The 21,794-nt window shown below is 33.8% G+C and overlaps 1 protein-coding gene across 1 annotated transcript in view; it reads left to right on the top strand.

Moving 5' to 3' along the window:
* LOC111055638 (acetyl-CoA carboxylase) overlaps positions 1-20,421 on the top strand; it is a 155,191-nt gene extending 134,770 nt beyond the window's left edge. The window contains 8 exon segments of the mRNA XM_039441418.1: positions 1,246-1,366; positions 4,301-4,494; positions 5,522-5,657; positions 8,099-8,276; positions 9,837-10,104; positions 12,440-12,610; positions 16,711-16,851; positions 18,681-20,421. Coding sequence (XP_039297352.1) covers positions 1,246-1,366; positions 4,301-4,494; positions 5,522-5,657; positions 8,099-8,276; positions 9,837-10,104; positions 12,440-12,610; positions 16,711-16,851; positions 18,681-18,854 — 1,383 coding nt within the window. The 3' untranslated portion in view covers positions 18,855-20,421.
* Positions 20,422-21,794: the final 1,373 nt, after the last annotated feature.

The following is a 21,794-nucleotide window of genomic DNA, read 5'->3' as shown; positions in this document are numbered from 1 at the left end:
GAACAGTAGAAGATCCAAGTCTATAGTAACGAACGAAATGGTTGAAGGAGAGAGAATTTTACTCGGTTAAAGAAATGTGGAACTGCAATGCCTATCCATAATATTATTGTTCTCAATTGCTTTAACTCTGGTCTGTTTTCAGATTATGTGGCTGTGTGAATTTATGTAAATTATTTTGTATAATATGTACTATATGTATAATTATGTTCAATTGTCTTTTGTCCATGCAACCAATGTTTGTTTATGACAATAATAAAGATTTGATTTGTTTTGTACTCGTTACATGAGAGAATCATCTTACTACATGCGACTCATGTCCATAATTGGAACAGCTGTTTGTTTTTTCATATAAAACATATTTATATAAAGAATTTTCTATAAACATTCCTGTTTGCCACTTTATTCCTTGTGTGGCTGGTTCCTTTATTCTAGCTTATTATATTAGAAAGTTTAGTATGATAGGAAAATATTTATACTTTCCAAGTCGATTCCCTCAACACAAGTCTTAATGTAAGACTTCAATTACCGTATTAGAAAAGACTAAATAAAATCTAATTAATAAAAACAATATAAAAATCTTGTAGTGCCCTTAATTAAAAAACTAAAATATTTCAATTACCAGTATCTTGTACTACTAGATTTTTATTTTTTTTTATTAATTTGTTAAAAAGTATCCCATGTGAGTGAAGTATTTTTATTAAATAAAATCTGTATTAGAAAATTGACTTCTGATGGATTGAAAAATTGAATAAATCTCAGTACATACCTACTTCTTAGTTCTTAGTCTTCTTGTTGTTTCTTGAGAAAATTCATGTTCAATTTGGGACATCATTGAATAAATATTCTAAGGAGACTCAAGTAACAAAACATTGCGTCAAATATTATGCCAGCGCCACACTCTCGCCAAGTCTCTTGCCAATCGGCTCGCTGTATACATCTATATGGGTGAAGTGAAGAAGAACGCTGGCATAGTAACCATCCACACTCTGACGCTCGTCGAGTGCTTTGTATGTACTTGGCAAGAGTGTGGAAGTGGCATTACGTTTGAACAATGGTAATGGGTTCCAACTTGAGGTACAGCAATCATGTAATGCCTATTCCAAACTACTCTACTAGTTTTGAACAGTTATTCATAATTTTTTAACTGATTTTCAAACATTTTTCAACTAATTTTTCTACATCTTCAAACTGATTTTTTAACAGGTTTCAACTGATTTTTTACATGTTTTACTTGAATATTTTTAGGATAAAATGTCTCCCATTCCCATAATCTCACCAGTTGATCCGATTGAGAGAGAAATTGAGTTCATGCCCACAAAGACTCCCTACGATCCAAGATGGATGCTTGCCGGAAGACCTCATCCAAGTAAGTAGGGTTTTCTTACTCATTCATTACTATTATAGAAAATCATACTATTCACGCTTAAGGAAAGAGCTACTACTACTTTTCATAGACAGTTGAAATGCTACTACAATAAATTATTATAATAGAATAAAACGTGAAAAGAGTACTTGAAGATTCTTATTTCATTCCAAAAATCATATTAGTCTAGTATTTTGTTGTAAAGATTCCTTTTTATTCTTTCATCATCATCATCATCATCCACGGCTCTACAATCCAAAACGGATCTTGGCCTCCTCCAGCAATCGCCTCCATTCTACTCTGTCCATGGCAGCTCGTCTCCAATTTCTTACACCAAGCCTCCTTGCATCTTCAGTGACTGAGTCCATTCATCTCAGTCTTGGACGACCAGGGTGTCTTCTTCCTTCCATGTTGTAATTGATGATTCTTTTAGCCGGATATGAGTCATCAGCTCTTTCAACATGGCCTGCCCACCTGAGTCTCCCTAATCTGATAATAGCCAGTGCATTGGTGTGGCCGTACATATCATACAGATCCCTATTCTTTCTTCTGTGCCACACTCCATCAATTTCCACACCACCAAAAATTCGGCGTACAATCTTTCGTTTGAAAGTGTTGATCATATTTTCATCCAGTTTTGTTAGGGTCCATGCCTCACTGGCATAGGTCAGCACAGGCAGAATCAGTGAGCGGTAGATTCTTATCTTTTCTCTCGGCTCAAATTCCTTGATCTGAAGTGTTTGGCTAAACCGAAGTATGTCCTAATTGCAAGTAGGATTCTTCGCCTGATCTCATGTGTTGTTTCATTTTTTGAGTTTACTGAAGACCCAAGGTAGACGAACTCATCAACCACCTCCAAACCACAATTAGCTATCAGGTCACACTGAGCAGCATTCAATCTATGAGCATTGCACCTTGATGAGACCATCATCTTTGTTTTCTGCTTGTTTACAATCAGTCCCATACTATTTGCTGCCCCTCTCATGCTATTATATGCCTCCATCATATAGGGGACTGATCTGGCTGCAATGTCAATGTCATCAGCATAAGCCAGTAATTGAATTGTCTTATTGAGCAGGATTCCTCTAGTGTTAATTTTGGAATCTCGTATTACTTTCTCCAATGCCACATTGAAAAGCAGACATGCTAAAGCATCACCCTGCCTAAGACCATTGTAAGACTGTTTTATTCTTGACAGAAAAATACTTTTTCTCATCGTGTGCTTTATATTCATCCAAATATGCCCCAAAATGTTCTGATGGACCCCAGGAGTCTGCTAGATATACAAATACAGAGTGATTCAAAATTAATATCCCAATTTCAAATGATTTTACTTAAAAAAAAACTATGCACACAAACCAATTTTACATCAAATTAGAAGCATGAAGTGTTCAATGTGCGCTTCTTTTGATGCTCAGAAGATATCTGCGAAAAATTAGGGTTATCACACTATGGTTTATGAAAATGCACAGGAAACGTTCATTTTAGGCACTCGTCCGCTATGATGGGGTAACGTCTCATGTATACGGTAAAGTCATGTGAACGTTCGTACATCGGGAACCAAAAACCCTCATCAAACAGTTGAGCATAAACAAAATTCGCCCAAGTGAACGTTTTCTGTACATTTTCACAAACCATGGTTTAATAACCCTAATTTTTCGCAGATATCTTCTGAGCATCAAATACCATGGTGTATAGAATCCATTTTTTTGTAGATGTCATCTGAGCCTCAAAAGTAGGGCTCAAAGAACACTTATAATACACCAGATTTGTATTTGAAATTTGTAATTTTATGTAAAATTGGTTTGTATGTATCGTTTATTTTAATAAATATATAATTGTATAAAATTGGGTCATTCATTTAAATTACTCTAATAAATTCTTCTCGAAGGCCTTGAATCAAATGGATTATTTCACTTATCCTATTATTATTTCGACCTGCTATAAGTTATGATGTATTGTGGAGATATTTGTAGAGACATTTTCGAGTCAATTCAAATTATATGGAGAAATTTGCTTGGATGTGAATAATGACGCACTTAGAGTTGAAGTAGATCGCTTTGAGCATTTGGACTTATAGTACATCTCCATAATAGTCAGTAATTTTATTATACAAACTATTATTTGAGATTTATTCATTTCATTATTATTATCCACTTGTGGTTAAGTGGTGGAGTGGACGTTACTGTCCAGACTTCGCCACGTCAACAAAAATAATTCATTCTATTCTATTCTATTCATTACTATTTTTAAAGCAATCCAAAAGATAGAATTTAGTCCGTCAAGTCATTTGTTGTTGCCTGATGCGTCTTGTCAATAAATCTAGTTAAAATTCAACTATGAACAGAGATATGAACTATGTCCGGTTTCTCAATGTTTCCCATTAGAGAACTGTGGAGTATATACGGCGAGGTGGAACTACCCTTGGGTCTCCCCACCATTACTTTACTTTACTTTTCTTGTTCGTCACAATTATTAAACTGCATTAAGGGAGCAACGATCCCGCAGTATATGACACGTCAAAATTTAATCTAATATCTACCATCCTTCATATTTCAACACAACAGATTTCACATAACACACATTAATCAAACATTAATCAACAAGGAAGTCTGCTAACCTGTAAGGACACAATAAAAAAAGGAATTCCCTGAGTGTTTTTTGAACTCCTTCTAGCCATCAATTTCTCGTATGTGAGATGGGATTGAATTAAATATTTTCATTCCCATATAAAAGTCATACGCTAATAATAATAATATGAACAGAGTTATTGTGGAATTTCTCCATATTAAGTAAAAATCGATATTGTCTGTTCCACATAATCAAAGTTCCAATTATGTGGAACTGACAATATCGTTTTTATTTCACATTAAATCTAGTTGATATTTAATTTGAATTGAAGAAGAAATGCACTAAGATGAAATGTGTGTGTTACAGGCAAAGCTGGAGAATGGGAGAAGGGATTCTTCGACACTGGCACCTGGGAGGAAATCATGCAGCCTTGGGCCCAGACAGTTGTGGCCGGTCGTGCTCGGTTGGGAGGAATTCCCGTTGGAGTTATCGCTGTAGAAACAAGGACTGTTGAGTTGGTTCTGCCAGCTGATCCAGCCAATATCGACTCCGAAGCCAAGGTATTTTTCGCTCAGCTTTGTTTTATTCTACATTGAATAATATACAAATCATATTAATGATTCGGAAAGGGTCAACAGGCCACACAACACAACAGTGTTCTCTATTTTCTCAGTCAATTTCACTTGAAAACCACCTTGAAAATCAGTTTAAAGACAACTTGAAAGTCAATTCAACTTAACAATATCGGGGCACCGAGCTTAGCTCCTTATTTTTATTTATTGATAAACAGAACACAATTCTCTAAAATGATCGTGTTTATATTTTACAGCTGGCTATACGTCAGCTTATGAATTTCGGGGATGCAATATTTTGATTTTCCACAGAATCACTCGCTCACTTTTTACTATCCACAGACGACGAAAGTCTCAGCTGTTTCAGCCAAGGATGAATTATCATTTTAATGTCATTCAGCGAGTTTTCCCAAGGATGAGATCTAGTGAAATCGAATTTCTATATCATAAACCTACTATCGTTAGAGCCGTTTTCGACATCCGTTGAACATAAATAACCAGATATAAATATGAATAACCAGATATAAAAATACAGAAATTGCTCGCTTGATATAATAGGATGAAAGACAACTTGAAGGTGAAATGAAAGCGATGTTGTAAGCTCCACATAATTTATTCAAGCCAAACTATAGTATCAATGCACTCAAGGCATCATAATCAGATGATCACGCTAACCTTTTTTACCTACACAATGTTTACAGATCGTGTTTTAACAATATAGAAATATAATTAGTCAAAATATTTAATCTAAATTATGAAATTTAGAAAATAAATTTGCTTGACGAATAAAATAGAATTATTGATTATTTGAAATAAGAATGAACAGTGAATATTAAATCAGAGCTATATTCTATAGAAGGCAGTGGCAAGGCAGACTTTCTTCAGGATATCTTTCTCCACTGCACTGCCACTATAACCTAGACTCCTCTATTAAAGTTGGAGAATGAGAGATGGACGTTTTTCACAATGACACTTGTAATAAAAGCATGCTAATTCAATTTTTTTTTGTTTTCAGAACGTGCAACAAGCCGGTCAAGTGTGGTTCCCAGACTCGGCGTACAAGACCGCACAGGCCATCAAAGATTTCGCACAAGAAGACTTGCCTCTCATCATTTTCGCCAACTGGAGAGGTTTCTCTGGAGGAATGAAAGGTATTGTCACACTTCTATTTTTCTTACCAATGAGGAGGGCGATTCCTATACAAGATAAAACATTGATATGAATGTATTTCAAACTATGAAATAGTGCCCCGCAAGGGTCCATTTTAGAAACCAATGAGGAGGGCGATTCCTATACAAGATAAACCATTGATATGAATGTATTTCAAACTATGAAATAGTGCCCCGCAAGGGTCCATTTTAGAACTTGACAAACTGAAAACTTGACTGTATGAAATCTTGAAGAATTGAAAATAATCCTCGGTTAATTGAGAATCTACATGCAAAATTTCAAGTTAATCAGTCCAGTAGTTCAGACGTGATGATGCGTCAAACATGATTTTCCTATCCCGGTTAGTTAAGATGATTTTCCTATCCCGGTTAGTTAAGAATTTATATGCAAAATTTCAATTTAATCAGTCCAGTAGTTCAGACGTGATTGTGAATCAAACATAATTTTCCTATCCCGTACATGTATATGCCAGCTCTTTCCGTTATTATAGTATACATTATTATAAACTAGCAGGTAACTCGTGCTTTGCGAGTGTCAAAATTGTGTCTTGATGATATGAAGATAGATCGACAAGAAAATCTATGAGGTTTTTCAAACATGAGACGGATAATTCTTTTTCCTACAGTTACGTTGAAAAGTGGCCATTGCTGCACTGATTACAGAACGCAAAGAATCACTTTTCCGCTCTAGTGCGGGAAAATTTTTTCTGCACTCCAGATTTGCAACATGGCAACGCAAAATACTCAGTAGGTTATATGGAGCAACAGTGCAGCAAAATCAAAATGAAGTTGGTAACAGTGACTGCTGTGGCTGCTATAGTGAGCAGAGGTGCAACCAAGCACAACGCGCAAATTATTAAGTATATATTATAACCAAGGACAACATTTTTATACAATTTGACAATAAATTAAGGTTTTTATCAATAATAAAATTACACAGAAAAACATTTGATGCATTTCAGGCAATTTTACCCATAATTACCCACTTTTCATATTCAATGGTAACTGTAGGAAAAACTTAATGTGAAATACGTGCGCAAAGTTCCTCTGCTGCACTCAAGAAACCATTCCGCCCTCGCCTGTTCTTTCGGTGCAGCAAACTGTCACTTTGCGCACTAGTTGCACAAATAACTATTTATGAGCCTTGGAAACCATCAATGCGTCTCTCGAAGCACCCCAGAGCATTATTTCTCTGAAACTTTTCAATGCCTTGCCTGAGAATATAAAAAATTGTCATTAAACATATTCACGAATAGAGTTGAACGTTTTCTGTTGATGAATCCAATTTATGAAATAGAAGAGTTCTATGACGTAGTTGACAGTATTCTTGATTAGAAATTATTATTATTATGAGTGAACTAGTCATATGATAATGTCTTATGAGTGTGTTTTACTTAGGTTATAATATTGTTATGGAAATAAGTATATTTTTATGTTTTATGATTTTTTGTAATGACTTCTTGTAATTATGATTATCATTGTCTAACATGTATATCATTGACATTTGTAATGCAATTGATGTTCTCAATTAGCTGCTACAATAAAATATTTTGACTTTGATTTATGTCATATGAAAGTATTGGCTCAAAATACCCATGATAGGCAGTTATCACAGCATCTTCGGTCAGAACCCCGGGGACCTTTAAATAATGGAAGATGCCGAGTTTAGTTTTTTGATTAGGAGATAAATCATTGGTTGGATAGAGTATATAGTTTTTTTAGGTAATAAATCTGTGGTTGGACAATATCTAGGGCCGGTTTCCGAGCTCGGGATTTAGCTAAGTCCTAGACTTTAAACAGCTGGAGTCAGAAAATTGGCTTTCCAAAACGGGGCGTAGTCGCAGTTTTTATAACAGTAGTCACAGATATTATTTTCTCATTTCTATAATTGGAAACCTTTTTCCTTGACGATATTAAACATTTCTGAATAATTCAAAATAGCTGAAACTTTACACTATTTTCTCTTTATTTTATTTTGTATTTAATTTTCTAGTTTTTTGAAATTAAATTAAAACGTGACTTTGACAATGACTATGACTACGCCCCGTTTCGGAAAGCCAATTTTTTTACTCCAGCTATTTAAAGTCTAGAACTCAGCCAAATCCCGAGCTCGGAAACCGGCCCCTAGTCTTTTTAGGTAATAAATCTGTAGTTGTACAATATCTAGTCTTTTTAGGTAATAAATCTGTGGTTGTACAATATCTAGTCTTTTTAGGTAATAAATCTGTGGTTGGACAATATTTAGTCTTTTTATTCAGTATGGATAACTACCATAATATCACCATTTTATATCACCACTATACCATTTTATTCAGGTGATAACTATCACCTTCACAACTAATCAGAAAGTGATATTCACACCATAAATTTTATTTTAGGGAGCATTATTTGATGCAGGAAATTCACTAGTATTGTGCTTACAGATATGTACGAGCAAATTCTGAAGTTCGGTTCATACATTGTGGACGCTCTACGTGAATACGAGCAGCCAGTGCTGGTTTACATCCCGCCCAACGGAGAACTGCGTGGAGGAGCCTGGGCTGTGGTCGACCCTACAATCAACTCTAGATACATGGAAATGTACGCCGATCCTGAATCAAGGTAAGGCATCGTCTCACAACTAATTTCTTCATAATTCATCTACTCTCTTATATTCATAATTAGGCATATCTTTCTTATATACATACTATTGAAAGGTGCATACAGATCGACGCGCCACGAACACGCGCTGATCATGAACGGAACGCAAGAGTTTCGAAATATGCTCGCAAGATGATCGCGCGCTTGACTTTAAACAAGATGTCCACCGGCACGTGTCAAGATAAAAAATACGCTACAACAATACTTCCTTCCTTCAAGAAATAAAACATTCTGACTAGGTAACCTAATAGAAACATAATGTTCATCAATTACATAAAATAATACACATTAATTAATTAATAAATAATTAAAACATTAATGTTGAAGCACCACAGAAATCTGTATACTGAAAAAGAATAAGAACCGAGACACACGAGGCGTTTTCAGACGAGTCGGCACGACACGACAGGAAGCTCTCTTTTTTCTAATTGGATTGGCGTATCCAGGATCAGCCAATTGGAGAGCTTCCTGTCCTGTCGTGACGCGCCGGCATGTCTGGAAAACGCCTCGTGTGTATCGGCTCTAAGATCGTCATAAACCATCAAATGATTACGTACACACAATTAAAATTATCAAATACCCTTTTTTTATCGCGACACAAGTTTCAACTATTCAAGAACTAGTAGTGCTTTCTGATTTTTAAAACACAATGAACTTTATCAAGTACCTTTTTTTATCTCAACAGAACTAATTTTTTTACTTTCAACTCTTCAAGAGCCATTTTCAAGCCACTTGAAAATGGTTCTTGAATAGGTGAAATTATTAGTGCTTTCTGATTTCTAAAACACAATGAACACTATCAAGTACCCTTTTTTATCGCAACACAACTAGTTTCAACTAGTTTTTTACTTTCAACTTTTCAAGAGCCATTTTCAAATGACTCTTGAAAGGTTGAAACTAGTTGTGTTGCCATTCAACTCTTCAAGAGCTATTTTCAAATTACTCTTGAAAGGTTGAAACTAGTTGTGATACCATTCAACTCTTCAAGAGCTATTTTCAAGCCACTTGAAAATGACTCTTGAAGAGTTGTATCTAGTTGTGTTGCAAAGGGTATAAAATAAAGGATACTGAATAATTCTCATTGTGTTTAATAATCAGTTGCCCTAAAAAAAGTTAATATTTATATTTTTTGCACAAACATGAAATATTAATATAATAAAATTAATTGTTCGACTCTGTTTTATAGATTGGTTTTTCAAATTGATGATTTGGTGAAGAAATTGTAATGGACATAACATAACCTATATGATATTTGGACGATTTCAGACAAAATTAGGAAATAGAAAACATGAAATATTAATATAATAAAATTAATTGTTTGACTCTGTTTTATAGATTGGTTTTTCAAATTGATGATTTGGTGAAGAAATTGTAATGGACATAACATAACCTACATGATGTTTAGACGATTTCAGACAATTTAGGAAATAGAAAAAGTTTTGGGCAATAGCCTGTTTTTCTTTCCCGACTATTATATTGTTTAATCTGTCCAAATATTGAATATTGGATGATATTTTGCAGGGGAGGTGTTCTTGAAGCTGAGGGTATCGTCGAAATCAAATTCAGGCCAAAGGATCAGCTGAAGGTGATGCAGCGTGTGGACCCAGTGGTCCGGAAGCTGAAGAGCGATCTGCAGGCGAGCGACCTGCGCGAAGAGGAGAAGGCTAGCATCGAGCAGAAGATCGCCGAACGCGAGAAGAGTCTACTGCCAATGTATCATCAAGTGGCGGTTCATTTCGCCGATCTGCACGACACACCTGAGCGTATGCACGAGAAAGGAGCGATCCACGTAAGTATTTATTAAACTACAAACTATAGTTTTGAAACTAATTCAATTCAATTCAAATCTCTTTATTCATATAACATACATTTTAGCCTACATTGAATAGTGTCAATAGTGAAAACAGTGAACCATCACTGTAGATAATAAGTACACAAATAAAATAAATAATTCAACCTCAACTGAAATTAAATCAAATGATCAATTAACATATAAAAAACCAATAACATAACCTAAAACTAATTTGATATAAAATCTTCAGATGGGTAAATAATATTTAAATATTCATGCCGGACATTGTTCATAAAACTCCTCAATACTTTTTTTGTTAAGAAATCTTTCAGTCTATTCTTAAACTTAATATAGTTTTCCTCGCCTTGAATTTCGAGGGGCAAACAATAATTGTAAAATTTGGCCCCAATTTAGGAAGGCTTTTTCTTATAAAATTCAAGTTTGTGTTTGTCCAAGAACAGTTTGTCCTGGTTTCTTGTCTCATATTTATGGTAGTTCCCTAGTTTTATAATATTGTAATGGTCTTGTTTAATTCCAAAAAATGTTTCCAATATATAAAGACTATATACTGTAATTATTTGTAAAGAGGAAAAATGTTCTTTTACTGTTTCATTATAATTCAATCGTAGGATTATCCTTATAGCTTTTTTTTATTTTTAAAAATGGGGTCAATATTTTTGTTGGTGGTCGCCCATTTAAAGTATTATGTCAACATTCAAAATTCAAAACTTTCAAATCATTATTCCTGGACCGAAAATCAAGTGACGAAGCAGTGTGTGATATCAACACCTTTGTAAGGTGATCTGTGTTTTCAATTCAAGTGCTGATCGATGGCTAACCCTAAAAACTTGGAAGAGCTAGACTGTGCTATTATACTATTATTAATTTCAATTACAGGCTTAAACGGTTTCCCTTGCTGTGTTGTAAAAATTAAAAAGTTTGTTTTATTAGAGTGTATTATTAGTTTAGTTTGGAAACTTAAAACTAAAATATTTTGTAGCATTTTTTCATTGCGGATGATTCCCACAAGCCTGCTGCAAAACTTGAATCAGCCAGGCTGGTCTAGTGGTAAGGAACGTTACAAACTTCGGTCTGCTAGCACCGTCTTGTTCGTGGGTTCGAATCCTGCCAATGGCATGGACGTTTGTTCATCTTATTAAATCACTATAGCAGACTGAAGGGTGCAACCTTAGTCGTCTCGGCTGGAGAATTCTGTTCAATATTGTTCCACAGTTCTAAGTTACACATAGGACCGGTTGCTCATACTTGTATCAAATAACTTGACTTAATTATTTGTACTAGTCTAATCGTTAGTAACTGCTGATTGAAGACGTCATCCGATTTTCTCATTAGTTCTTGTGGAGTTTAACCTTAATTAAATAGAATAATTAAGTTTTTAGCGTGAATGTTGTGGAACTTTTCCATAATAATTGAAGAGACTTGAAATGTTGTCAAAAAATCCACTCTATTTTAATAAAAAATATTATTTCACAGGAGCATGCTTTCGGGTGTGCTCTTCAGCTGATAATGTGTGAGAATATTTACATATGTTTTGACAAAATTGTTTATATGTGTTGCAAACATTTCAAGTCTTTTCAAGAATAGAATGAAATTTTATTTCTGTACACAACATTATACAATAGAATAAACGTTGTAAACTTAGAAATAGAAAGAAAAAGAAAAATCTTAGTACCCTTTTTGAAATATTTAATCACAACATGTTTCGGACATTGATGCCATTTTCAAGTCCCATAAATGGCATCAATGTCCGAAACATGTTGTGATTAAATATTTCAAAGAGGGTACTAAGATTTTAATTTTTCTATTTCTATAAAAGTAGCCCTATACAGAAAAGAGATAAATTGTAAACGTACTCTCATCACATTTACATAAAATACCGGCTTACATATACCGGTAACATAAAGTGACCGGCTCAGTGAGAATATAATTCCTTCGAGTTCTTATTGGACTATTCCCACCCAGCTCGGCCAAGCTAGTATGAATACTCCCATTAGAACGCATGGGAATAATAGTCTCACTGTACCGGGCACTTTCACTGTCTCTGATGTGTGTGGGAATCGAGCGTAAATCACACGTAACAAACGAAAAATGTTGAATGAAATTCAAAACATCAAACTAACCTAACTTCAATTTCCATTCAAAAATTTCCATCCAATTTTTTCATCAATGTAAACAGGAAATAGTTCATTTTCTGTTTGATTTCCGTAATGCATGTGTCTCACTTTATTCTTTATTGATTGATTGATACAATAAGTACATCATCAAAATAATAGGGAGAGAAAAAATAAGGTAACTTGTTGGATTATTTTAGGAAATCGTGCCATGGAGAAAGTGCAGATCGTTCCTGCACTGGAGGCTGAGGAGATTGCTTCTTGAGAACAGCGTGAAGCGAGATCTGGTGAAGGCACATCCCAGCCTGAGTGATGGTCAAGCGGAGGCCATGCTGCGAAGATGGTTCGTCGAAGACAAAGGAACAACTGTCGTAAGTATCTTTACATTTGTTCCCACTCTTCCATTTCCATCGATAAAAGTAGCACAGAGATATGAGTACTGCGATGTTGTCATTCTAATTTCTGGGTTTTAAGGTGCGTACAGATTAAAACCCTTTATAGGGCAGAAGTGAAGGACATTAAATTTTTCCGATTTTCTTCCACAGAATCATTCAAAAGTACTTTATAAACATACTGAAATCTTTATTCCTTTTTAAATACTTAATTTTCATAGAGTTTTGAGGTGGGAAATTATTGTCCCACTGCCCTATAAAGGTATCTTATGGAGTCCATCATATTGGTACTTATAGAGCAGTGAGATAATAGTTTCCCACTTTTAGCATTCATCATAAATCACTTCAATAGATGACCAGGATAAGTTGTTCTCACTTTGGCAATAGAATAAATTCAACTAAGTGAATGAGTAATATGATCATTTGTTCACTATAGTTGAACTTTAGAAGTGAAACATGATGAGGAAGATTAGTGATATCTTTCAATCACATGAATAATTTGATGAAAAACACATTAGTGAATATATATAATATATATTTCTTCAAGTATTACAATCAATGAATTTATAAGCTTATATAAAATCGAATTGATGGAATAAACACTAGTAAATTGTATATACATTTTGAAGTATCACAAAAGATAAGCTTATATAGAATTGAATTGATGAAATAAACACTGGTGAATTGTTTATATATTTTGAAGTAGTTACTGTAGTTGAAGTCCAATCTTTATCTCACAATTCAATGTTGGAATTACTCCAATGCAGGCTTTGTTCATTCATGTCTCAAGAATGAAGCCTGCAAAAGTAAAAGCGAAACAAGAATTGATAAAGCTTCAGGTAACATCTTATGAGGAATAAAATAATCACTATACAGCTTAGGTTATCTTTTATTATACCCCTATCACCTCACCACTACAAAACCAGGATTGCAAAAATCTACTAAACTATTATCCCAGTGCCCTATAAAGGGTTAACAAGCAGTGAACATGAGCAATTCATTTTTCATCAGCTGATTATATTTGTATTTGTACAGAAACGGTAAGATACAGATATAAAAACCTGGGAATCAGCTGATTAAAAGTGAATTGCTCGTGTTCGCAGTGCGTAAATCTGTACGCACCTTTAGGTGGCTCACACACTTGAACAGCAAGCAACAAGCAATTTTTCTTAAACAAGAGTTTTTCTGACCTGCGAATGCATCAGCTGTGTGAATGAAGCTGCTCTGCATGTGTGGCCGTAGTCTGCTCGCAAAGAAGCAACCAACAAGACGCGACTATCAACTTCGCATCTGAATGTGATTTTCCATTCATTCACACACTATAGTGAGGTTCAAGTTATAATGACAGTGTTTGATTAGAAATGGTATTGCTATCCTTGTCTATCATTCAACAAAGCGGATAGCGCTATCTCTTTCTCGCTTTGCTCTGTTGCCAGATCTTCTTTTAGCAATGTGGAATTAATAATTAACAAAATATTTTATCTTAATTCTGAAAATTCATTATGAAATGATTGAAAAATATAATTTCATGCTTAATAAAATATGATTGATCATTTTAAACGGGAATGAACAGTTAATATTACATCAATAAACCTGTATCAGCTACCGTCTATAGAAGGCATTGACAAGACAGAGGATCGGCAACGTTGTTCTCCTATCTTTCTCCACTGCCATCATAAGTTAACGTGGACCTCACTATACATCAATGTGAGATCGATGTCACCTGTGTGGAGCAGACACGTATCTCTCACCACATGACAAGCTTTTCGAAAGGTTGCATATTGTCTAAGTCGCTCAAATGCCTGCTTGATATCTTCTTGATCTGTTCTTTGTTTAAAAATAAATTTCGATGACGAAAAAATCCATCAATTGTCAGACAAACGAAAATGTCCGAAAATGCTTCATTCAACTACAAATGTGTCCAATTTGTTGAGAAATACACTTTATTGAATTCACTACAAATGTAGTATTTCAGGCAAGCCAATATTAAACGAGATGCTATAGAAAAAACTTTGAGTGGTATTGTAAATAAAATAATACTATCAGCTAAAATAAAATTCGTTGAAATCAATTTTTTAAACGATCTTGATTATACAGTTCAAATAATTTTTCAAAAGGCATTTTTATTTAGTGATTGATAATAAGATGGTGCATTTTTTCTCCAAAAGCTGTCATCTTTTCCATCTGTGATGGAATTTCCTCTGATTTTGATCAAGTTATGGAGAACACATGACATTTTTAATGGAGTCAGACAGCTGACTTTTCTTAATATAACGATGTTATTTGAAGAATTTCATGAAAATATTGTTAGTGTGACCGCGCACTGACTCATGTTGCTTGTTTCTCAAATGTGCGAGCCGCCATACTTATTTATTTACTCACAAAAGCTGTAGTGAGGTCTATGTTATAAGGACAATGGAGAAAGATAGTAGAACAACGTTGCCGATCCTCTGTCTAGTCTATGCCTTCTATAGACGGTAGCTGATACAGGTTTATTGATGTAATATTACACTCTTCATTCTCGTTTAAAATAATCAATTATTATATTTTATTAAGCAAGAAATTATATTTTTCAATAATTTCATAATGAATTTTCATAATTGAGATGGAATATTTTGTTGATTAATTATTAATTTTACATTGTTAAAAGACGATCTGGCAACAGAGTAAAGCGAGAAAGAGATAGTGCTATCCGCTTTGTTGAATGATAGACAAGGATAGCAATACCTTTGCTAATCAAGCACTGCCATTATAACGTGGACCTCATAATAGTATGATTATTTATTAAACAATTTTATGCTTCTTTTTAGAAATTATAAATAAAATGAATAAAATAAATGAAACAGTCATACAGTTAGTTTTATTCCCAGCTAATATCCTAACTCCACTTGTACTGTTTGTGTGAAAAGTATAACAATCATATTCAATTATGTTGTTTGCGTAGCAAACTTATGCGACTACGCTTTCAAATATGCATTCTCCTCCTCTCACTTTCTGAGGTCTACAGTTCTCTTGTGTTCCCAGCGTGTAGTCGATATTTTAATTGCACTACTTTATTCATTTATTAGCTTAAAATATCACAATAATGTAAAGAAAAACAGACACAAGCCCAAAACTTCCTGGATTTACTTTATTGAGTTGTCCAAAGCAGGGTGATATTTTTATGCTTGCTTGTGAGATGAGATAAGATAAGATATTTATTTATCCACTACACATATTATCTTGAAGATCGAAATACTTCTCAAAAACTGAAGCGAAACAATTCCTTCAGAATGTATCTCATGCTTCGGTAGTCACCTTGAAATCATCATTATTGAATGGTGTTGTTTGCAATGAGACCTACTGAATTTGGCACGAGAATTCAACAACTTTCAAGTTTCAACATTAAAATGAATAGAATCATAGCCACCTCTAATACAAGGCCGCGGCCTACAATATTGCAACGTCGCAGTGTAGGCCTAGAATCTAATACATGATTGGTGGAAAAGATTTTAGAAAATACCAGCTGATCTTTTTCACCAATCATGTATTAGATTGTAGGCCTACACTGCGACGTTGCAACATGTAGGCCGCGGCCTTGTATTAGAGGTGGATCAATTTATTCATCAATTAATTCATCATTAATTCATCAATTTAATTGCAACATTTGAGGGACTTTGGTCAGCTTTATGCAGTCTTCTTCTTGTTACATTGAGCGTCTGATTGGATCTTGTATTATAAGAATGAATTACATTTTTCAACTCCATTTTCTCCTGATTCGCTTTCAGAAATAGTAAGCATTGCTTTAATATATATAATGAATATAGAGTTAGAATGCGAAGACCTTTGTAAATATATCTACAATGTTCCCGATTCCGCGCCCTGGTGATGACTTGACTCTGACAGCCCTTTACTGTATTATGAAAATGTCTTGTGCTTGTGAAGAACAGCCCCACACTGTGGTTGAAAAATGAAAAATACCAAAAGATGACTTGCAGACTAATATATTAAATATTTACTCGCTGACTGGACCATGCTTTCCAATCACATGTGATTCATTGTTAACATTATTATATTCAATTATTTGTTTGATTGAACAGGCATACCTGTGGGAGGACAACGAGGCCGTTGTTGAATGGTTATCGGAACAGAAGAGCGGTGGTGTCAACTCCATGATTGCAAGCAATCTGAAATGCATCCAACGGGATGCCATCATAGAAAAGATAAAAACTGCATTGCAGGTAAGATTTAACATTTTTTTTTTTTTTTTTTTTTTTTAATCTTCAGTTTCTGAAGTGAAAAGAATGGCTCACTGCTCATCCCTCTCACGCATATTGCTGGATTAAACCCTAAACTTGATTACTTCTGAGCCAGTTCAAACTGCGTTCAATGGCTTCACATTGAATAAGCATACTGATCTATGGTTTAAACTCGAGTTTAAAAATTGATGGGCTAGACACAGTCTAAACCGAGCATGTGCAATTGCGCATACTCCCCTTGATAAATATATTCTAGTAACAGAACGGTGTTTTAATGAATTTTATGAGCCTGTAAAATCGAGGTTTACTATTGAAGTACGAATTGAGTGAATTAATAACAATGGGTCGATTGAATAAAGCTAGGATCTAGTGACTAGCAACTTAGTCAACGGTTCTAGCAATACATATAAGATTAACTCTAATTTTCTTTAAAATCACTCACTACTTGGAACTAGCAATCGCTAGATTTTATTCAATTGACCTAATACTTTCAAGCATGACCACAAGTACATCCATGGTAATGATAGTAATGGAAAAATAATAAATATTTTTTAATAAATAATATCATAATCAAAAAATATAAATCTTGAGCCAATGAGACCACCGATAGTATTTTTTCCAACTGTGGAAATTATTTGCCATAATTCATTATTTTCTTATTCCCTTCATTTATTTCAAAAATGATTTCGTGGAATATCATATAAAAAATTAATACTATAACATTTATTTATTTATTTATCCACAATCGTCACATGGTACATCACATTTTGAGTATCACTCAAATGACTGGTGATATGTCAAAACAATAATAATGATGATAATTATTCCTATAACTATAGTGAGGTTCACGTTATAATGACAGTATTTGATCAACTTTGGTTTTGCTATCCTTGTCTATCTTTCGACAAAGCCGGTGGTACTATCCTTTTCTAGATCCACAACGGTGCCAATTATGTTTTTGACTGTGTAGAAATATGATTAATTAATGCAGAGAATCGGCATCGCTATTCTTCTATCTTTATTCACTGTCATTATAACGTGGACCTCACTATAGTTGTATACTAAAACATTGAAGATTAGACACATTTGCCATGAAGTCATAAAACTCTACTTATTACTATAATAATTTGTCAAATATCAATTTTTAGAGAATTTTGTTTCATCACTTGATAAAATTATTATTGAAATTGAAAGTCGCGGCAGCATTGTAAATAGTTTTTTCAATTAATATTTCCTTGACTATTTTTTTGAATAGTTGTACTGATTCTATGTTTCTGATGACTGCTGGAAGTTTATTATTGCTGTCATTGTCACATGCTATGATACAAATAGGGTGGTCACTAACGACAGGTGAAGTGTATTGAACATGTGTGAACATGCATGTTCGTCATACATTTGTCATCAGCGAAAGGCTTCAAACAAAGTGTTTCGAGATTAGGTTTTTGTATCTTCGATTTTTTGTTACCTACAATATTTTTTTCACTGCTCTATTTGAGGTGAGATTTAATTTATAGTTTTCCAGTGGTTTATTTATTGTTTATTCTATGTTAGAAGCTGCTGTTTTTCGTTTGAAGCCTTTCACATGAATTTCTTTTTCGTTCGAATACATGTCCGTTCACTAAAGTTCGACACACTTATTGGGGCCACCCTCATTGGGTAAATGTATGTTGCTGGAGGAGTCCCGTGCTATCCCTAGCATAAATAGAGAGGAGCATAGAATATGTTGTTTGCTTTACCTTACAGTTGTGTTGTGAGTGATGTTGTGGTACTTTTCTTTGTGTTTTCATTATGTTGTTTGCTTTGCTTTGCAGGTGTCACCCGATGTGACAATGGACGCGCTTGTAGAAATGTTCCAGACCCTCCCCGTGCACAAAAAGTCAGAAGCTGTGAGAACGTTGTCACACCTGGAGACTGTTCCGCCGGCTCCGTCTACGCCCCTCACACCTGGGGAACCTCCAGCCACACCAGAGCCCCAGCAGTCATAATCTGCCTGTTAATATTTAGCTTCGGGAATGTACAATTAATCCTTTTAACTTATACAAATCACATGGCATTCTGTCCCAATTCACAGCAAAATTCAAATCAATTCGATGATAGTACTGCGCATGATCTCTGGTGCTCAACTAGAAAGTCGCCATCTTGCTATTCACATCTCTATTAGGCTACTCCTATAACTGTAAAATCATAAATATTTGCTTTCTTTTTAAAAAGGCTGGTTATACCAGATCCGATTGAATTGATAAGGAACTGCGTTGATATTATAGTAATAGAATTGTTGTGTAGCTACAATTTTACAGGTCAACTCTTTTACTGTCTGGATATTGTTTGTAATTTAACCAAATTAAGATATATATCAAGTAATTCTCCTTTCTATTTCGGACTGGTTGATTGTTAATCAGCGTTTATTAATAAATCATTGATTGTTGAATGTATAATGAATCACAATGCTCTGCATTTCAGTATCATCGATGTGAAATAGTGTCAAATTTAATGCCAAAATTGTAGAAAGATTACCAGGCGTTATACTGTTTCCAGTTTTAATGAACATTGATTGTTTTTTTTGTCAAATATTGGCTAACGTTTTTAATATTTGTATTTGCACACAAATTATATATTTTTATTATTTATTTTCTAAGGCTATTGTGGAAATTCAAGGGAGATGGTTGTTGTTAATCAGGTATTCTGCATGTGTGTTAAGGTTGGCATTGTTCATATTTGTGCATTGTTGACATTCAGTTTGGACGTTATACTATTTAAAATTTTATCTTTTTTATAAAAATTTCTATATCAGCCAGGAACATAATAATATTCTTAATCAACTTTGTATGAAAGATTTTAGTGTAGATTCTCTGTAAATTATTTTAGCGACCATAAGAAGTTAGTGTAGCGTGTATTATCTATAATATGCTATAAATGTTGTACGTACAGTAGAAAGTTTAGCATTCGAGTGTAACACTATTATGCGTTACATTCTGACGCATCAACGGTATACATTTCATTGTATGTTCAAACGATTCTATTACTCACTGCATCCAAATACTCTAACCCAATGAAATACTCTTATTAATTATTCATAAATACTCTTTATAATACTAGTAAACTGTTGGGAAACTTTCAGGTTTGAGCATATTGAACTGTATTGAAATGGAATGTATTAAAAATACTTTTTATCTTACGGAGCTATGACTACAATTAAATGAAAATACTCTTCTAGGCAGATTCTAGACAAATGTCTTTTAATACATACGGAGTTATGACTACAATGCAAAGAGAATACCCTTCTAGGCAGATTCTTCCGAAATATCATAGATGTATCCTGAAAAAATGCTTAGATTTTGCAGTAGTATGATAGTAATAATATAATATGAGAAATATCGTTGTACGGTTAGTTATGACTATGTATGAATTCAGGAACAATGGTTTAATATCTGAACAAGGTTTCAATATTGTACAGAAAATATGGTAACTCACCATAGGCAGTAACACTTATACATTTTTCTATTGTTCTACATAGTGCCTTTTTAAAATTACATAATACAATATAAGTACGTATTTTTTGAATTCTTGTTTTTATTCTCTATACCTCTTCTCCTAAGTATCAAGATAAGAGTGGATTATTATGCATTTATTAAATCAAAATTTTATTGTTTTCATCAGCAATAGAACAAAATACACTACATCAACAATCATCATATCAGGTATAACTTACAATATAAAATTATATTTTCTAACAGGTTCACAGCTGGTTATTATAACAAGGAATTACTAAAATATTAGCTTGTATTTTCTCATGCAAACTGATTGATAAATTGATTTTGAAGAAAAATTCTGCCAGGGGTGCTTCCAACGTTTTCAAATTTTCTCCACGCACTTGCTCACGAGGAAAAATATATTGAAAATAAGATGAATAAATGAAAATTTGTATTTCTAAGAATATTTGAAAATGAATTTTAATTAGAAAATAGATACATAAAATTTTAATATCAAAGTACTCTTTTTATTTTGTACAACATATTTCAACTTGTCATTTTCAAGTGATTCAGATGTAAATATAAATAGCCCTCAAAAATAATGTATTGTACAATAGGACTATAATATGTTTTTCTTTCCCATACAATATTGTGTTGTTATTATTTCGGATACTTTACTTGTTGGCCAACTTTTACGATGTAGAATCGACTACACAAAAAGTGTTGCGTTAGCCTACCCATATAGACGTTTTATTGTCTGGTGTACTGGCAAGAGTGGCAACACTGCTTCTTGATCAGAAAAACAATATGGCTGCTTGGAGTGTGTTTGCTATTGCCGGCAACGGGCCAACGCCAATCGATGAATCGATCGATGGTGTTTGTGATGGAACTTGAAAAGTTGAAAACTACAACTTCAAGGCTTATAATTATCTAGTAAGTGATTAATTAATTATGAAGTGATGAAATTTAATTAATAGGTTCACTGTTTCATTGAAAAGCAGGATATAGGCATTCACATAAACTAGATAAAACGTCAGTTGTTCAGGATTCATTATTAGCTTGGATTCTTAACAAAGCCACATTACGAAGCTTGTTTTTTTTCTTATCTTTGAAAGAAATTAAGTTAACGTTTTTAAATCATTGAAAACTAATCGTATTTATAATTTCTTATTGTCAAATGCATTGGATTTACTTAAATCCAAATTAAAAAAGATTGAACAGGTAGGTAGGCTAGGTACTTGAATCAACCTGCTCTTCTATCTCATATGTTAGAATACTTGAAAATTAATAAATTCTATTGAGATCGATTATAATACAGCATTATTTTGTGTTTGGTAACTTTATATTTCAAATAACATGGTGTATTAATCCATTAGTTTATCCAACGATACTGCAAGTCTATCATAACGTACATGTCTACAAAGCTTGAAATAGCTACAAACATTTGTGTCATTG

The sequence above is a fragment of the Nilaparvata lugens genome, chromosome X, assembly GCF_014356525.2.
Source record: "Nilaparvata lugens isolate BPH chromosome X, ASM1435652v1, whole genome shotgun sequence".
NCBI lineage: Eukaryota > Metazoa > Arthropoda > Insecta > Hemiptera > Delphacidae > Nilaparvata > Nilaparvata lugens.
Note: the sequence above shows the minus strand (reverse complement) of the source record. Positions and strands in the feature narration are given on the sequence as shown.